Below are 17,321 nucleotides of genomic sequence, written 5' to 3'. Positions count from 1 at the left end.
ACCAGACAGTCCTGTCAAATTCTGAGCAGGGAGAAAAAGCAAATGGCTAGTGCATGATTGGTGATATTTCCATGCCTAGTTGGTCCCTCTGTAAGCTCTTCCTGATTTAGGCAATATTTCTGATCTCCTAATGTTTTATTCCTCCATCATTTCCTACATGAATGCCAATGAATTATTTCAGAATAAAATTGCAATGGCTTTTTCCTAACCAATACAGACGTTAAAATATTGGCCTTACCTTTTTTGGTTTTGTGAAAGACACAATGATTGCGGAGAAGATGCTCTACTTGGCTCATCAGCTAATGTAGCCAAGATAAAGTTAGCTTCCAATAACATATCATCAATACTTAAAGCCATAGGTCTAAAAAAGGCAAAGTCAGAGCAAGCATCATACATGTTTTTTTTTTTGATGGACATTAGGAAAATTAGAAAACAACACTTACTTCAAAAGTAAAAGGAAACAGTAAAAGAACTCCTGTTCATCTTTTCACAAATTAACATAGTCAAATGGTGCTTAGACATCATCAGATTCCATTTCAAAAAGTCCATCTAACCTAACCCAATCTCTGAAAGCTCAGATCTGGAATACTATATGAAATATCATAGTTTCATAGAAATTAGATTTGCTTAAGCCATGTATAATTTTCTAATTAGGCAATTCAGCACCATGTCAAATTTATAAATGTATTCACTCTGCAAAATATATCTTTCTCAATTATCAACTAAAAAAAGCATCCTCAAACTTTTAGTTTGCTAAGTTTTGCCAGTAAAGTTAAGGAATTCTTGAGGTGTAAATTTCAAAGTGATCCAAAGGATTCTATTATTGATATATAACAAAAGAAAGGAAGGAAGGAAGGCGAGCAGGCAGGCAGAAAGGAAGAAGCTCAGAAAGTTCCCAAGGACTTACTTCCCAGGAAAATCAAAATGAATGGCTATAGGAGCATGTGTAGCTTCTGAAAATATCAGCATTCCCTGGGGGGAGGGGGGGGTGGAGAAGAAGAAGAAAAATAGTTGAAATCTTTATTTAAAAAACTACGAGTGAAATTTTGACACAAATTTTTGTTTACCTTTAATTCTTTGAAACAAAATGTTATTTCAGTATCAACTCCAATTTGAAAGAAGTCAAATTCATCTGGACCAACAAACATTTCACTGTACACAGAATTGGTCAAATCTGTTCAATATTACAAGAAAATAAAGAATAGAATTAGTCCCAGGGGTACTTACTAAATTTTAGTATAAAACATAACTAAATGGTAGGTTAAAAATAGCCACAAATCCTTTGACACTCCTTCATTGAGAGATGGGGTCTGTGTCTACGTCCCCTTCCCTTGAATTTGGGTAGTTGGCTCCCTGACTGCTGAGACCAATAGTATATGATGCTATAGATGAATTGCCCTCGTGCTGGTTTCTGAGCCCAGGCCTTAAGAGACTGGCAACTTCCACTTCCTCTATCTTCCATCCACTTCCTCTGTCCTACAACACTCATTCTTGGGAACTTGGCCACAATGGCCAAGTTGGCCAACTTGGTCAAGTTCATGCTCTATGAAGTCCAAATTAATGGCGAGGCCATATGTGTGCAGTCACTCTGGTTAACAGCCCAGCTGTGCTCCCAGCACTAATTACCAGCCATGTCAGTGTGCCATCTTAGATGGACTCAGATGATTCTAGACTCAGCCACTATCTAACTGCAATTGCATGAGATCCCAAGTACAAACTATCTAGCTGAGTCCCATCAACCCACAGAAATATAAAAGAGAATAATAATTTTGAGTTTTTCACTACAAAAATCTTTGATAAAAAAAAATCTTTGATATACATGCTCAGAAATACACACACACACAGACACCCAAGTACCTTTTCTTCCTTCTCCTCGTTTTCTTTTTTTTCCTAATTGAAGTGTAGTTAACATACAGTGTTATATTAATTTGGGTTAAATATAAAAATTCAACAATTCTATACTTTCCTCAGTATTCATCAAGATACATTACTCTTAATCCCCTTTATCTATTTCACCCATCCCTCCTCTGCCAACCACTAGTCTATTCTCTGTATTTTTTTTTTAAGATTTTATTTACTTATTCATGAGAGACACACACACACAGAGAGGCAGAGACACAGGCAGAGGGAGAAGCAGGCTCCATGCAGGGAGCCCGACGCAGAACTGGATCTTGGGTCTCCAGGATCACGCCCTGGACTGAAGGCGGCGCTAAACCACTGAGCCCCCCAGGCTGCCCTGTTTTCTGTATTTAAGAGAATGGTTTTTGGTTTGTATCTTCTTCTTTGTTCATTTGTTTTGTTTCTTAAATTCCACGTATGAGTGAAATCATATGGTATCTGTCTTTCTCTGAAGGACTTACTGCATTTAGCATTACATCTGTTTTTTAAAAGATTTTACTTATTTGAGACAGAGCACAAACAGGGGAAGGAGCAGGGGAAGAAGCAGACTCCCCACTGAGCAGGGAGCCTGATGTGAGGCTCAATCCCAGGACCCTAGGATCATGACCTGAGCCAAAATCAGACATTTAACAAACAATGGCACCCAGGGGCCCCTAGCATTATATCCTTTAGGTCCATCTATGTTGTTGCAAATGGCAAGATTTCATTCTTTTTTATGACTAATATTGCATTATGTATACACCACATCTTCTTTATCTATTTGTCTATAATGAATTTGGGTTGCTGCCATATCTGGCTACGGTAAATAATATTGCAGTGAATATAGAGGTGCATATATTTTTCAAATCAGTATTTTCATTTTCTCTGTGTAAATACCCAATAGTAGAATTATTGGATCATATATTTCTTTTTTTTAAATTTTTTTAAATTTTTATTTATTTATGATAGTCACACAGAGAGAGAGAGAGAGAGAGAGGCAGAGACACAGGCAGAGGGAGAAGCAGGCTCCATGCACTGGGAGCCCGACGTGGGATTCGATCCCGGGTCTCCAGGATCACGCCCTGGGCCAAAGGCAGGCGCTAAACCGCTGTGCCACCCAGGGTTCCCTGGATCATATGATATTTCTATTTTTAATTTTTTGAGAAACCTCTATATTGCTTTATACAGTGGCTGCACCAATTTATATTCCCAAAACCAGTGCACAAGAGTTCCTTTTTCTCCACATCCTCACCAATACTTGAATTTCTTGCATTTTTTATTCTAGCCATTCTGAAAGGTATAAGATGATAGATATCTCATTGTTTTTTTTTTCTTTCAAAGAAAAGAGGGAGGGGATCCCTGGGTGGCTCAGTGGTTTGGCGCCTGCCTTTGGCCCAGGCTGTGATCCTGGAGTCCCGGGATCGAGTTCTGCATCGGGCTCCCGGCATGGAGCCTGCTTCTCCCTCTCCCTCTGCCTGTGTGTGTCTCTGCCTCTCTCTCTCTCTCTGTCTATCATAAATAAATAAATCTTTTAAAAAAAATAAAGAAAGAAAAGAAAAGAGGGACACCTGGGTGGCTCTGCGGCTGAGCATCTGCCTTTAGCTCAGGGCATGATCCCAGTCCAGGGATTGAGCCCCGTGTCAGGCTCCCTGTGAGGAGCCTGCTTCTTTCTCTGCCTATGTGTCTGCCTCTCTCTGTGTGTGTCTCTCATGAATAAATAAATAAAATCTAAAAAAAAAAAAAAAAGAACAGAAAAGAAAAGAAAGGCAGATTACCACATGCAGTACCTCATTTGGGTGTGTCTGGAGTCTTGAAAGCTTGACTGCCCTATGTTCTGCAAATGGACTTTGAAAGCTTGTTTGAAGGCTCCAGCAGAGGAGCATAGCTATTTGTATACTCTTGACCAAAGAATGGTCCTCCTTTACCAAGAAGGCCTCTGAGCTTGCAGTTTCAGGACGGACACATATGGAGCCGTGAGGAAGGAAGGGGACATCTGCCTAGCAGCCAGATCAGCTGAATCAATCCTGGCGATCAATGGAGTGACAGATGTCTCAGCCACATCCCCCTTACATCCTCATTGTGGTTTTGATTTGCATTTCCCTGATGATGAGTGCTGTTGAACATCTTTTCATCTGTCTGTGGCCATCTGTATGTACTCTTTGGGGAAAAAAAGTATTCAGGTACTCTGCCCCTTTAAAAAAAAATTTGAGAGAGAGAAAGAGAGCAGGAGGCAGGAACAGAGGGAGAGAGAATCTCAAGCAGACTCCACACTGGGTACAGGGCCCGATACGGGCTTGAACCCACAACCCTGAGATCACAACCTGAGCTGAAATCAAGAGTCAGATGCTTAAATGACTGAGCCACCCATGTGTCCCAATCTGCCCATTTTTAAATTGGATTACTTTTAGTAACTTCATAGTATTTCATTACCTTTACTCAACCAATATTCTGATATTAGATCGGAAGTATAGAAGATGTCCAAACTATTAAAAGTGCTTATCTCTGGATAGCGGGATGTCAGATGACTTTTTTTTTATTAGTGCTTATTTTGTGTTTTTTATTTTCTTCAATGAACACAAATTAATGTAAATTTAAGAACAAAAAATAATTCGCATATATATTTTAACGGGACCAAATATTATCCTAAAAACATATTCCTATCAAACAAGAAGGCTCATGTCACTTCCAGTGTACTAGCATAGAGTAAGTTCAAAAATAAACAACTGGGTCCCCAGTCACCCATAACTATAACTACTCATTAGAAAGCTGCTCACAAGGGACAGTGTCTCCTGGTTGCTAAATGGCCATCTTTATTCAGAGATTACATTATGAAATATAAAACAGACCCTTTTACTAGCCAAGCATATATTTTCCAGATCATGAACTTCTAAATTATCAAAAACAATGTTACATAAGACTAGAAAGAAGTAATAATAGCACAGTGCTAATGAGCCTGTGCCTTGGAGCCTATGTTCAGATAATCCATACTTACTAACTGTGTGATACTAGGCAAGTCACTGAGTTTCTCTGTAGAAAATGTGCATAATAATAGTACCTACATCACAGAGTTGTTACAAAGATCACATGAATTCATAAATGGAAACCATTTAGAAAAAGAATGTGGAGGGGCACCTGGATGGATGGCTCAGTGAGTTGAGCTGCTGACTCTTGATTTCAGCTCAGGTCATGATCTCGGGGTCCAGGCAATGAGCCCTGCACTAGGCTTCTCCCTCACCGGGGAGTCTGCTTCAAATTCTCTCTTTCCCTCTGCCCTTCACTCCTGCCCCATTCACTCTCTCTTTCAAAATAAATAAATCTTTTTTGAAAAAAAAAAAAGAAAAAGAACATGGCACACCATGAAAGTCATCTGATTCAATTTCAACCCTACTTCTGCTGGTTTTTCAATTTAGAATAATATCGTTCCCTACCCTCTTCTTTACTGCTGTCACACACACACACACACACACACACACACACAATTACCCAAGCAAGGTGAAAGAGTCTCAAACAGCTTGTGCCCAAAAGATCCTAGTCAATTTTCTTGATAGCAAAACTCCTGATTTAATCATGCTTTAGTCTCTCCATTCATTCTAGATAAGTCTTGGAAGAGCTGACTTAAGAAGTATTTACATTTTCTGTTGTGTGTATGTGCCATCTGGAATATCTTACATCTTTAATTCAAAGCTACTTTTTCATATGTGATTAAAGATAGTCTCAATTGGATTGCTGACCTCTTTATTTTTCTTTATGCTAAACATAAAAGGTGATAAAAGATGAAAAACAGGGATGCATGGCTGGCTCAGTTGGAAGAGTATGCAACTCTTGATCCTGGGGTCATGAGTTCGAGCTCCATGTTGATATAAAGATTACTAAAAATTAAATAAACTTTTTTTTAAAAGATGAAAACCAGTACTTAAAAATCTTAACTGAAAATACACTTTTCTCAGTAACCATTCTAATTTTAAAACAACCTGAATTTCAAAGCCAAATATTTTAATTATTGATTGTGTTCAATTTCCTGGATCTCTTAAAAAGTTTTAATGATCTTTCTACAACTTACTGCTTTTTAGACAAGAACAAATGTTATGCCACCAATGTTTACTGTATGGCCAGTAATCAAGAAAGCCAGGAAGTGACATTCCATATAAGCGCCACAACAGATGGAGTCCTTACCCATTGGTTCATCACTGGAACTCTTAAGGCAAACACTGAGTGGGGTAACAGCAAGAGTAACTTCTTCTTGACTTGATGTAAAAAGAACAAGTGCCTCAGCAAGCACTCTATGAAATGTAATGAAAAGCATTACGTTATTTGAAAAACAAGAAGAAAGAAAGAATCTTATTAAGTGGGACTCCAATCTTTACTCTGGAAATAAACAGGTTAGTCAGCCTAGATATTTTTAAACTTACCCCCCCTCCAAAAAAAAAAAAAACCTATCTTTTTTCTACATGAGCTACGATATTTTTAGTATATTTTAAAATTCATCTGAAGGCCAAGAGAATAGTAAAATATATTCTTAGTAAGACATGTGAAAGCTGTAGAATAAACCAGACACTGGAAGAAATGTCTTTAATTCTATGGTTTTATACACCCAACATATATTTTTAATGTCCTGCAATCATAATCCTAAGGGAGGTACTAGAAAATACAGCTGTTCAGATAGAACTGGGTAGAACTGTGATGGAGATCCAGGTGAGGGGTAGAAGTTTACAAGCAGCCTGCTGCTTATTATATTCCCTTTCCCTTTGTTATGTGTCCTAGATTATTACCTATTACTTTCAAGGCTGTCTTGACATCCCAAATGCCCTTTTATCCTGAGCTCCCTTTTTAAAAACAGCTTTTTTGTTACAGGATTCACATATTGTACTATTCACAGATTAAAAGGTTTTCAATTTGTATTTCCCTATTAATGATATTGAGCACCTTCTCATGTGCTTTTCAACCATTGATATATCTTCTTTGGCAAAATATCCATTCAAATCCTTTGTCCATTTTTAATTAGGTTACTTTTTATTATTACACCACAAAATCTGGGCTACTTATGAAATTAAGGTTGTTGTCAAATAAAAATGAGATTCTTAGAATTTATGTAATGTTGATGTTAACCCAATGCTAGACATTAGCTTAGCAGTGTTTCTTGATGCCAAAATATGAGGAACACCTACCAAATTCATCTAGGAACTTTTACAGTGTTATGGGGGAAGTGTTTTACCAGATATCAAATAACCTGACACCAAAAAAAAAAAAAAAAAAGAAGATAATATAAATGTGCAATTCAAAAAGAAAAATACAATTGCCAATAAATATATGAAAAGATGTTCAAACTTCCAAGCAATCAATGCAACAAAAAAGAACATCTAATAATACAATTTTCTACCTATCAGGTTGGCAAAAATTTTAAAGATTGACCATATCTGTTACTTGAAAGGATTCCCCTACACTTCTGGTGGGAATGTAAATTGGCATAATGTTTCAGACAGCAATTTGGTAATCAGTATGTTTGCAGATCTAAAACTTGGTAAGCCTTTGGCCCAGCTTTTTCATTTCTAGGACTCTGTGCTAAACTGCCTAGATAAGATGGCCCCCAGTGATCCCCACTTCCTGGTATTCATGCCATCATATAATCCCCTGCCCCTGACTATGGGCTTAATTTACAGAATCACTTCTAACAAACAAAATGGCAGAAGTGATGAAACGTCAGTTCTGAGATTAGGTTACAAGAAGACTTTGGCTTCCATTTGTGAATTCTCTCTCTCCATCAGTTACCTCAATCACCAATCTCTCTCTCTGATTACCAGTGGCCATGTTGTGAGGACAATCATATTGTCCACAGAGAGGCCTCAGAGAGTGTGGTGAGAAACTGAGGCCTACCAGCAACCAGACGAGTGAGCTGCCTCTTCTGAGGCCTCCCCATAGTCATGTCGGTGAATCCCCCCAGGCCCAGCCTTCAGATGAGACTGCAGCCCTGGCTGCCAGCTTGACTCCAACTCCATGAAACACCTTGAACCAGATGCACCCAATTAATCCTCACTTATAACTATGAAATAATAAATGTCTGGTTTCTGAAAGCTCTGAGTTTGGGGAAGTTTTGTTCCACAGAAATAGGCAACCAATATACTTTCTCTGGATGGCAAAAAAGCTGGAAACAACCTACTTTTTTCAGTACTAGGATAATGAGTAACTAAATTATGGTTCAGTCATTACAGTGAAAAACTATGCAAATATTAATAACAATAAAATTGATTTAAGTGAACTGACACAGAAACTTAAAAAAGCAAGTTCCCAAACAATAATAGTAGGATTTTTTTTGAAAAAAATTATAAGTATGTGTCTAGTATGTAATATAAATTTGAGAGGGGAAGGAAGGAAGAAAGAAAAAAGAATATCCATAGCTGTAGGGAGAGGGTGAGTTACAAAGATATTATCTATACAGAGAAGGTAATCTACAAGAATATACACCAAACTGTTGATTGATGTCACCTCTGCCAAGTGGGATAAAAGGGACAGGTAGAGGGGAAAGTCCTTTCATTTTTTATGCTTGCACTCCTCTATAAACTCGAGATGTATTATAAGGGGCACGTATTGCTTGTGTAATTAAAAAAACAATAAGGATAAAATATTTTTTGGTTCGCAAAGTAATTAATGTTTAATGCTACAGCTTAACTAAAAAAATGAGTGCACTTACACTGACAAATGCACCTAACTCCTCTAAAGAAAAAATGCCAACTTGGGATAAAGTTGGTTTACATAAAAAATGTTAAAGTTTCCTCATGTTGTGTGTTTTAAGACTCAGACAGAAGGCAATATATAAATGCAAAGTATCATTAGTTAAAATACTTTTCTCTTGGTACCTCTGGATGTAAAAAGCCACTAATGGGATATTTTTAGAACTTTCTTGCCATTAAATTATTATTGCTACCATTAAGCAATTATATATATATATCATTATATATGATTTTATTTACTTATTCATGAGAGAGGCAGAGAGAGAGGCAGAGACACAAGCAGAGGGAAAAGGAGGCTCCATGCAGGAAGCCCGATGTGGGACTCGATCCCGGGACTCAATCCCAGGACCCCAGAATCACGCCCTGAGCCAAAGGCAGACGCTCAACCACTGAGCCACCCAGGTGTCCCCATTTAGCAATTATATTATCTACTATTATCTTTCTTACGGTTTCCTCTTGACTTTGTGAGGGGATTTCTCCAAGTCAAATGTTTGCTTTTTAAAAAAATATAACTGATTTCAAAGTTTAATTAAAGGCATTAATTCTTTATTCTGTGCCCATATTATATTCAGAAAAAGAAAAATAAATACCAGAGAACTCATTACCTTGGCTGAATGACTAGTGTATTAGAACACATATTCTTTTCAAAAATAACTTGCAAGGGCTGACTTTCCTGAAAACACACATTGTGAGTTCTTCTAATACCTTAAAAAGAACAAAGCAATCTGTTAATAATTTTAAGTGCAACATAAACTATTTAAAAAGTCTAAGTTTCACAGCCAAGTTAAAATAATAAAATGAAAGGAACATTTACTATCTGGCCAGGTGCATGTAGCTTGAAGCACTACTCCTTTATAGAATGTGTTTATCGCTCTCTAGTGGACAGCACACAACACGCCATATCCTCGGACACTCAGGCAGTAGAGCTCCCAAGTTCTTTCGAAATACAGGTGACTTCTTAAATTCTGTGTAAAATAGTGATTGCCCACTATAGTTCATACATCTATCATTCTCTTTTAGTACTCCTTATCCAGGTCTGATATTTCTGTATTGCAGAGACTTTTGGAAGTCAGACACGGACATCTGGTCTGTAAATTCTTTTTCTCTGAGAGGAGGAGAAAATCACTTCTACTGTGTAGTCATTATGTCTACAGCCCTATGTGCCAGGAACTGTAGTATGCATTTTACATACATTACCTATGATCTTCACTATATCCCTATGGGGTAGGCACTTAAAAGAGGAAACTGCAGCTCGGTGAGGCTGACTTTTCAAAGCAATGCTACTTGAACAAGTATAGGTAGAATTTCTATCTAAGTTTGAATACAGAGCCCATATAATAAAATCCAAGTGGGCTGTAGCTTCCTACAGCATTATAATGTTGTAAGAATCAAAGGGCCCACTAGAAACATTTCTCAACTAACTTGGATTTTTTTAATTTGATGGGGCAGAGGGAGAGAGAGAGAATCCCAAGCAGACTTAACGAGCCTGACACAGGGTTCAATTCCACGACCCTAAAATCATGACCTAAGCCAAAATCAAGAGTCGGATGCCCAACCAGCTGAGTCACCCAGGTGCCCCTGGATATTTTTCTGATACAAAATAACAGCAACATTTATTAATTTCATAAGGATTTACTGATCACCAACTACTCACAAAGCTGCATTAGTTAGCTTTTGCTGGAAAAGAAACCACTCCAAACTAAGTGGCCCCAAATAGCAAACACTTGCTATTGTTCACAATTCAGCTGAGTTGTTCTACTTTAAGCTGGCTTAGCTGTGGCCCAACATCTTGGATGGCCACACTTCCATGTGTAGGGCCTCTGTGGGACAACTGGCATGGCTGACGCTGCTGGAATGGCTGAGGCCACCCGCCACATGGACTTAATCTTGCAGAAGTCGACTGTGCAGCACTTGTTCTCATGATGAAGGAAAGATTCCTGCCTTACCAGGGTTGCCAGGCTTCTTAAGGCCTAGGCTTGGAACTCACACAATATCACTTCTATTTAATTGATAAAGCAAGCCCAAGGCCAGCCAAGATTCCAGTTGGGGAAACAGACTTCAGCTTTTGAAGGGTGGGAAGCAGTAAATAATTTGTGAACACTTTTTTTGGAGTCTACTACACAGGAACCATTTTAGGAGATGGGGATTAGCAAAGCACAAGTTGAACAAAAATTTCTATCCTCACAGAGCTTACCTTCTAGGGAGGGGAGACAGACAATAAGAAAATAAATAAGTAAAATAATTGCTAGGAAACATAGTGATAAGGGCCACAGGAAAAAAGCAAAGCAGAAAGGGCACTAGGGAATGCCAGTCACAGTAGACAGTAGTTTTAAATAGGGAGGTCAAGGAAGATGTCATGGAAACAATGCATCTGAGTAAAGACTTCAAAGAGGTGAAAGAGCAAGCAACATGCCATCTGGAAAAGAAGCTTGCTAGGCAGAGATCTTCCAACCCATGTAAGACCTTTTTGGCCATTATAAGATCTCTGGCTTTAAGCCTCGGTAAATTGAGAGGGTTTAGGGCAGGGAGTGGAGTTGAGAGAATTTGAGCACTAGAGTGACATATCCAACCTATTTCATCTTTGCATTCATCCATAAATTTTAGATGTACTACAAAGAGCATGGCATTGCAAGGGATTATTGTGATTTCTATTTTGGCAAGACACAAAGTTCAATAGTTGGCATAAGTTGCCTATTCTAAAAACAATTTTCAAGTTACTTTTGGAGTAACAGGTATTAGATGCTTATGATCTACCAAAGGATAGTGAAAAAGTAAGTCACCCCGCACCCTCATACCCTCCAAAGAGGGCACTACTGTTACCAGAAACAGCCTTAGCAAGGATCATACCTCTAGAACAGACATCTAAATATTTCACTCAAGTGAATACTGGCATTGCCAAAGATGAATAAGCAGAGAAATACCTAATTTCTTTTTCATTCCTGAGGCTCCTTTTCTTGCTACTTGCTTCCTTCTCCTTTTCCCTTTACAACTGACAAGTGCTAAACACTTTTAATCCAAACCCTTGCTCACAGGGCTTCCTTCCCATAGAATGCCTTCCCATTTCCATCTACTGGAAACTCACCCAGTATGTGGTGCCACTAGCCACAAAACCTTTCCTCTTCACCTTTCTCTCCTTTGAATTTCTGGCCCAAACAACATCCACTGTACGACTTTATTTTTAAGTAGGTTCTATACTGGGCTTGAACTCACGACACTGAGAATAAGATCCGAGCTGAGATCAAGAATCAGACACTAAACCAACTGAGCAACCCAGGTGCCCCACAACTCTACCTTTTTTTTTTTTTTTTAAGATTTTATTTATTCATGTGAGACAGAGAGAGAGAGCGAAAGAGAGAGGCAGAGACACAGGCAGAGGGAGAAGCAGGCTCCATGCAGGGAGCCCGATGTGGGACTCGATCCCCGGTCTCCAGGACCATGCCCTGGACTGAAGGCAGCACTAAACCACTGAGCCACTGGGACTGCCCCAATTCTACCCTTTTTTAAGCAACTTGGCATGATGTACCTCTTCACTGGTTTTTCTAGTCTTCTCATTTAACAACAATTTTCCTTGATAGGATGCAAATGGGATCAACACTTAGAAGTCCTGTTTTCTCCCTGGGTTAATCTATTAACTTTATTTTGTGTTACACAAAGTACTGGACTCTACCGAGATAAGGAGTTTTGATTTATAACGGACTTCTTTCATTAAGAAAATCTTACTATTAAAAACAACAACTGGGGTGCTTATGGCTTAGTGTTAAGCATCTGACTTGATCTCAGCTCAGGTCTTAATCTCAGGATTGTGAGTTCAAGCCCCACACTGGGTTCCAGGCTGGGAGTGGAGCCTTCTTTCTTTCTTTTTCTTTCTTTTTTTTTTTTAAAAAAAAAAAAAAAAAGATAAAAACAACAACAGCTGAACTAAAGCAAATGCTTAGTCACATGTTTGGCTTAAATTCTGGCATAAGCTCCTAACTTCTCACAGACCGGTGACAATAGTTTGCGGCCCAGAAGCCAGTCCATGCATCATTCTGAGTAGTAGTGTCTCATACCATCTGCTCCTGGCCATGGGATTTTTGACACTAGGAGAGAATTCTACTTGCCACTTCATAAGCTCAATTTGGAACTTCCTTCAGTAGGTCCAGAGAACTCTTTCAAACCTGAAGGGGTACAGCTAAGGAACAACCATTATTTTGGAGATATTACATTTGCAGAGTTCACAATTTCAGAAACTAGTCATACTTCAAAAGTCTTATAAGTTATTCAAATGTACCCCAATCCCTATAAATTCACTGTCAAGCAAGTTTAAAGTCATTAGCACATCTGTAGAATGCCCTTTGACAAAAAAAAAACTTGAAACCCTGAAGTGGAAGCCCAGCCCTCTTAACATCACTTTATTAATACACGCATATGAATCAAAGTTTTATTTTCAGGGCAGCCCAGGTGGCTCAGCAGTTTAGCGCCGCCTTCAGCCCACGGCCTGATCCTGGAGACCCAGGATCAAGTCTCATGTCGGGCTCCTGCTTCTCCCTCTGCCTGTCTCTGCCTCTCTCTCTCTCTCTCTCTCTCTGTCATGAATAATAAATAAAATCTTTTTAAAATTAAAAAAAAAAGTTTTATTTTCACTCGGTATCCCAGTGCACTCTTCTTATGGAAGCCCCTCTCTGCTGGAATCTGGTCTGTTTGAGCCAGGACAGAACACAGTAGCATGTGGTATATATCAGAGAGTGTTCTTCAGGAACTCACAGACTCATTTTTAGCAACTCTAGGGTCAGTGCCAAAAAAGTATGGAGAATTGGTGGGATTATTAATAAGATAAATATTTCAGATAAATCTTGGTTCTCGATGATACAAAATCCTTGTTTTCTATTAGCAGATGCTAAGTAATTCAAGACATCACTGTTCTGGAAACTTTTCATGGTTAGATTTAGAGAAATTAAAAAAAAATTAAAAAAAAAGATTTAGAGAAATTAGTCTTTTTAGTAGCTCATGTTTTTTCTATTGTTTTCTATCAGTGAAGAGAGCCAAATTTACATTACTGTCCTTAATTTCTTTCCCAACCCCAAACATGTATTTCTTTTTTTTTTAAAGGTTTTGTTTATTTAATCATGAGAGACACAGAAAGAGAGGCAGAGACATAGGCAGAGGGAGATGCAGGTTCATGTGAGAGGAGCCCCATGTGGGACTCAATCCCAGGATCCTGGGATCACGCCCTGAGCCAAAGGCAGATGCTCAACTACTGAGCCACCCAGGCATCCCCCAAACATGTATTTCTTTTTTTTTTTTTTAATTTTTATTTATTTATGATAGTCACACAGAGAGAGAGAGAGAGGCAGAGACATAGGCAGAGGGAGAAGCAGGCTCCATGCACCGGGAGCCCGACGTGGGATTCGATCCCGGGTCTCCAGGATCGCGCCCTGGGCCAAAGGCAGGCGCCAAACCGCTGCGCCACCCAGGGATCCCCAAACATGTATTTCTAACAGCTTATGGGCTATCTCTTGCCCAGGTGATTTTTCTCAACTAAATTTGAACAATGTTTGTTTTTGTTTTTGTTTTTTTATTCATGAGAGACACAGAGACATAGACAGAGGGAGAGGCAAGCTCCTCACAGGGAGCCCGATGTGGGACTCGACCCTGGGACCGGGATCACACCCTGAGCCAAAGGCAGATGCTCAACCACTGAGCCACCTAGGCGTCCCTGAACAATGTTTCTCCACTAGATGATAGATATAAAATCGCAGGCATCATTTGCTGTGTGCATACAGTTTTAGAAACTATACCCCAATTACACAGCAGCATCCATGTCCTACAGTCTCCTTCCTTCCTGAGCCGGCCCTTCCCCATTTCGTCGCAGCCATAAGGTTCACATGGGGACTGACTACTTCCAGTATCACTGATGGGCCCCCGTTGGTGTAAACCAATTGGTGTAATCTTATGCCCCCCGCAATTAAATTTGGATGACATATGGCACTTTGAGACTCGAATGCCCTGGCCACTAAGATTAATTTAGGTTGGTCCAGTTGAAGCAAAGTCAAGCTCTTTTTTCAATGGACATGAAAGAGGAAACATGTAGCCCTGGCTGCTACTACAGGCCACCGTATCATTGGAAGTTTAAAAGAGAAGCTGGCCTTAGGATAAATCACATGGAGAAAAGTAGAGCTGAATGAATTTGAAGAAGGAAAAGAAGCAGTAGCTGCTGCAGCCTAGACTGAACCACATCTGTGGCCTAATTTTGATCTTTTTGTTTACATGAACCAATATCCCTCCTTATTATTAAAGTCAATTTGAGTTGGGATTTCTGTGTGTGTGTGTGTGTGTGTTTTCCTGTTACTTGCTACTGAAAGCATCCTCACTCCTACAGCTTTCCTACAAAAGCTATTAAAAAATCAATCAATCACAAATATGTAATAGACATTACTCTAAATCAAACTATTTGAGAGAGCCTTAAGAAACTGAAAAGTTGGTTGTTCAAAATCTAGCTGGAAATAAGGGATGAGGGTAATTGTAATAACAGCAATCATTGACCCTGTAGTACTCCCTCTGTGTCAGACACCAGGCTCTACGCTTCACACTTGTGATCTCATTTCACATTCACAAAAACCCGGGAACATGAGGGTAGGTAAAATTATCCCCATTTACAGAAAGAAAAAAAAAAAAAAAAGAAAAAAAGTTCAGAGAACTGATGACAGAAAAACTCTGTAAAAGCCTAATATACGGGGGGGGGGGGGGGCACCTTAGATTTCTAAGTTAGCACAACTATATGTAAACTTTGTTCAAACCAAAAGCCTGATTTATGGCCTGCCACGCATGCATTGTACATCTGCTTTGTGAATGAGCAGCCTGAAGGAAAACCATTTTGTCCTTGAGGCATCAATCAAAGCTCCTGCTCCCTGAATTCCTTTAGGATGAAACTCATGCTTCCCGCCTACATGCTAATCTATAATCTTTTTTAGCTTTTACAAGATGTAAAAAATGTATATAACCCTATAAAAACTGTCCATTCTCTGGAGCCACTTTCTTCCCTGTGAAAAGTGTGTTTTCCTGGGCAGTAGTCCTAACGTGGGCTGGAATAAAATTCTCTTTCTTACTTTCTGAGATTCTAAAAAGTTTGTTCAATTTGTGCTGACAAAGCTTATGTACTTTCACAAAGCTAATAAGAAGTATAGAAGAATGCACACACAAGTCTGTGATGTCAAAGCAGGCTGTGCTTTTAACGATGCTCTTTAAGTGATTCTGCTATTATGTGAACTAAAATTCAAAGAAGGGGGAAAACCACCTTAAATCATTGATATTTTGCAGGGAAAAAAATTAAAGAATATAATTTGAATATGAACTTAAAATATTAAGATAAATGTCAGGCAAACTAAGAGATATGAAATCATTGTAACACTATGACAACCTTCCAGAAGACCATTCCACTACAAAGAAAGATTTAGACTAATATCACAAGCACGAGCTTTCTGAAAGCATTCAATTCTACGTGCTAACTTCAAATAAAATAGTAGCAATCATAAAAATTATAACTACAGCTAACACTTAGACAATATGCGAGGCATTCTTTTAAGTACTGTAGAACTGTAACTTCCTATAACTCACTAGATCTTCACAAAAACCCAAGAACACTGGGACTAACATGATCCCCCATGTTATATTTGGGGAAAATGGGGCACACAGATGTAAAATCATTTCCTCAAAGTATCAGCAAGAAAAGGGCAGAGCAGGATTTCACCCCAGACCTTGTGGCCTCCAAAGTCCATGCTCTTAAACAATGTGCTATCCATACTTCAGCATGTAAATGTCCTGTGAATACAACACTCAAATATCTACCATGCAAGACTGTTAAGCAGGAAATCTGTTTTACAGTTTGGTGTGACAGAGAGAATGTATAAAGGTTTTGGCTCCTACTACTATGGGGTTCAACTCAAAGCCAGGCTCTGCGACTTACTAGTTTTGTGACCTTGAGTCAGTGATCATGCTTCTTTCAATCTCAGATACAATACCATCTGCCTCCTAGAGGACTTTCAATACAGGCTGGCATTATTCCTTTCTGTTCTCACCAAAGAACACTGTTACCAAGGCGCTTTTACAGAATATCATCAAGCAGCCAGTTAATTTTAGACCACCTATTGTTTGAATTCAACTGGACATTTAAAAAAAAATTGGTTTGTATGCAGGCAAAGCTTTCCCAACTGACAAGTTGGGAAAAAAATGAATATCAATCATTTCATGATACTTATACAGAGACAAGTAAGAGAATACTTTTCAAGTACTTACAACGTCCCTACCACAAAACCACACAAATTCTAAGCAGTAATGCAATGAGAAGTATTAACATGCAATTTGAATATTCTAAACATAAAAATTATTAATAAAAAACACACAATACATAAAACTAGTTTTAATTACACCTACCATGTCTGCAGAAGAACTGAATGACGACTTTGCACTTATCGGATCTGGTGAATATTTTACACTTCTCTACAGTTCTTTCAAGAGAATTTGGACATCTAAAGATAGGCAGAATTGACTATAACACAAATACATAATAGAACAGCACACATTTAATATGGTTGCTCGATGAGTTTAAATGAACTAACAAGATAATGTATGCTCCTAAGTGAATAGATTTGTCCTGCATACCTTTTTATATATTTTTAAATTTTTATTCCAGTTTTGAACTATGTGACTGTGTAATTCAACCTTAAAAATAAAATAACCAAT

At 38.6% G+C, this 17,321-nt stretch overlaps 1 protein-coding gene across 2 annotated transcripts in view; it reads right to left on the bottom strand.

The window, feature by feature from the left end:
- Positions 1–17,321, bottom strand: part of RAD9B (RAD9 checkpoint clamp component B) — a 33,759-nt gene that overhangs the window by 11,892 nt on the left and 4,546 nt on the right. For both annotated transcript variants that reach the window (XM_077875578.1, XM_077875577.1), the window contains exons 4-9: positions 17,013–17,127; positions 9,209–9,308; positions 6,052–6,158; positions 1,068–1,174; positions 908–972; positions 239–361 (exon numbers count right to left, since the gene is read on the bottom strand). In XM_077875578.1, coding sequence (XP_077731704.1) covers positions 239–361; positions 908–972; positions 1,068–1,174; positions 6,052–6,158; positions 9,209–9,308; positions 17,013–17,127 — 617 coding nt within the window. The remainder of the gene's footprint in view (positions 1–238; positions 362–907; positions 973–1,067; positions 1,175–6,051; positions 6,159–9,208; positions 9,309–17,012; positions 17,128–17,321) is intronic.

This window comes from Canis aureus, chromosome 27 (assembly GCF_053574225.1).
Source record: "Canis aureus isolate CA01 chromosome 27, VMU_Caureus_v.1.0, whole genome shotgun sequence".
Classification (NCBI taxonomy): Eukaryota; Metazoa; Chordata; class Mammalia; order Carnivora; family Canidae; genus Canis; species Canis aureus.
Note: the sequence above shows the minus strand (reverse complement) of the source record. Positions and strands in the feature narration are given on the sequence as shown.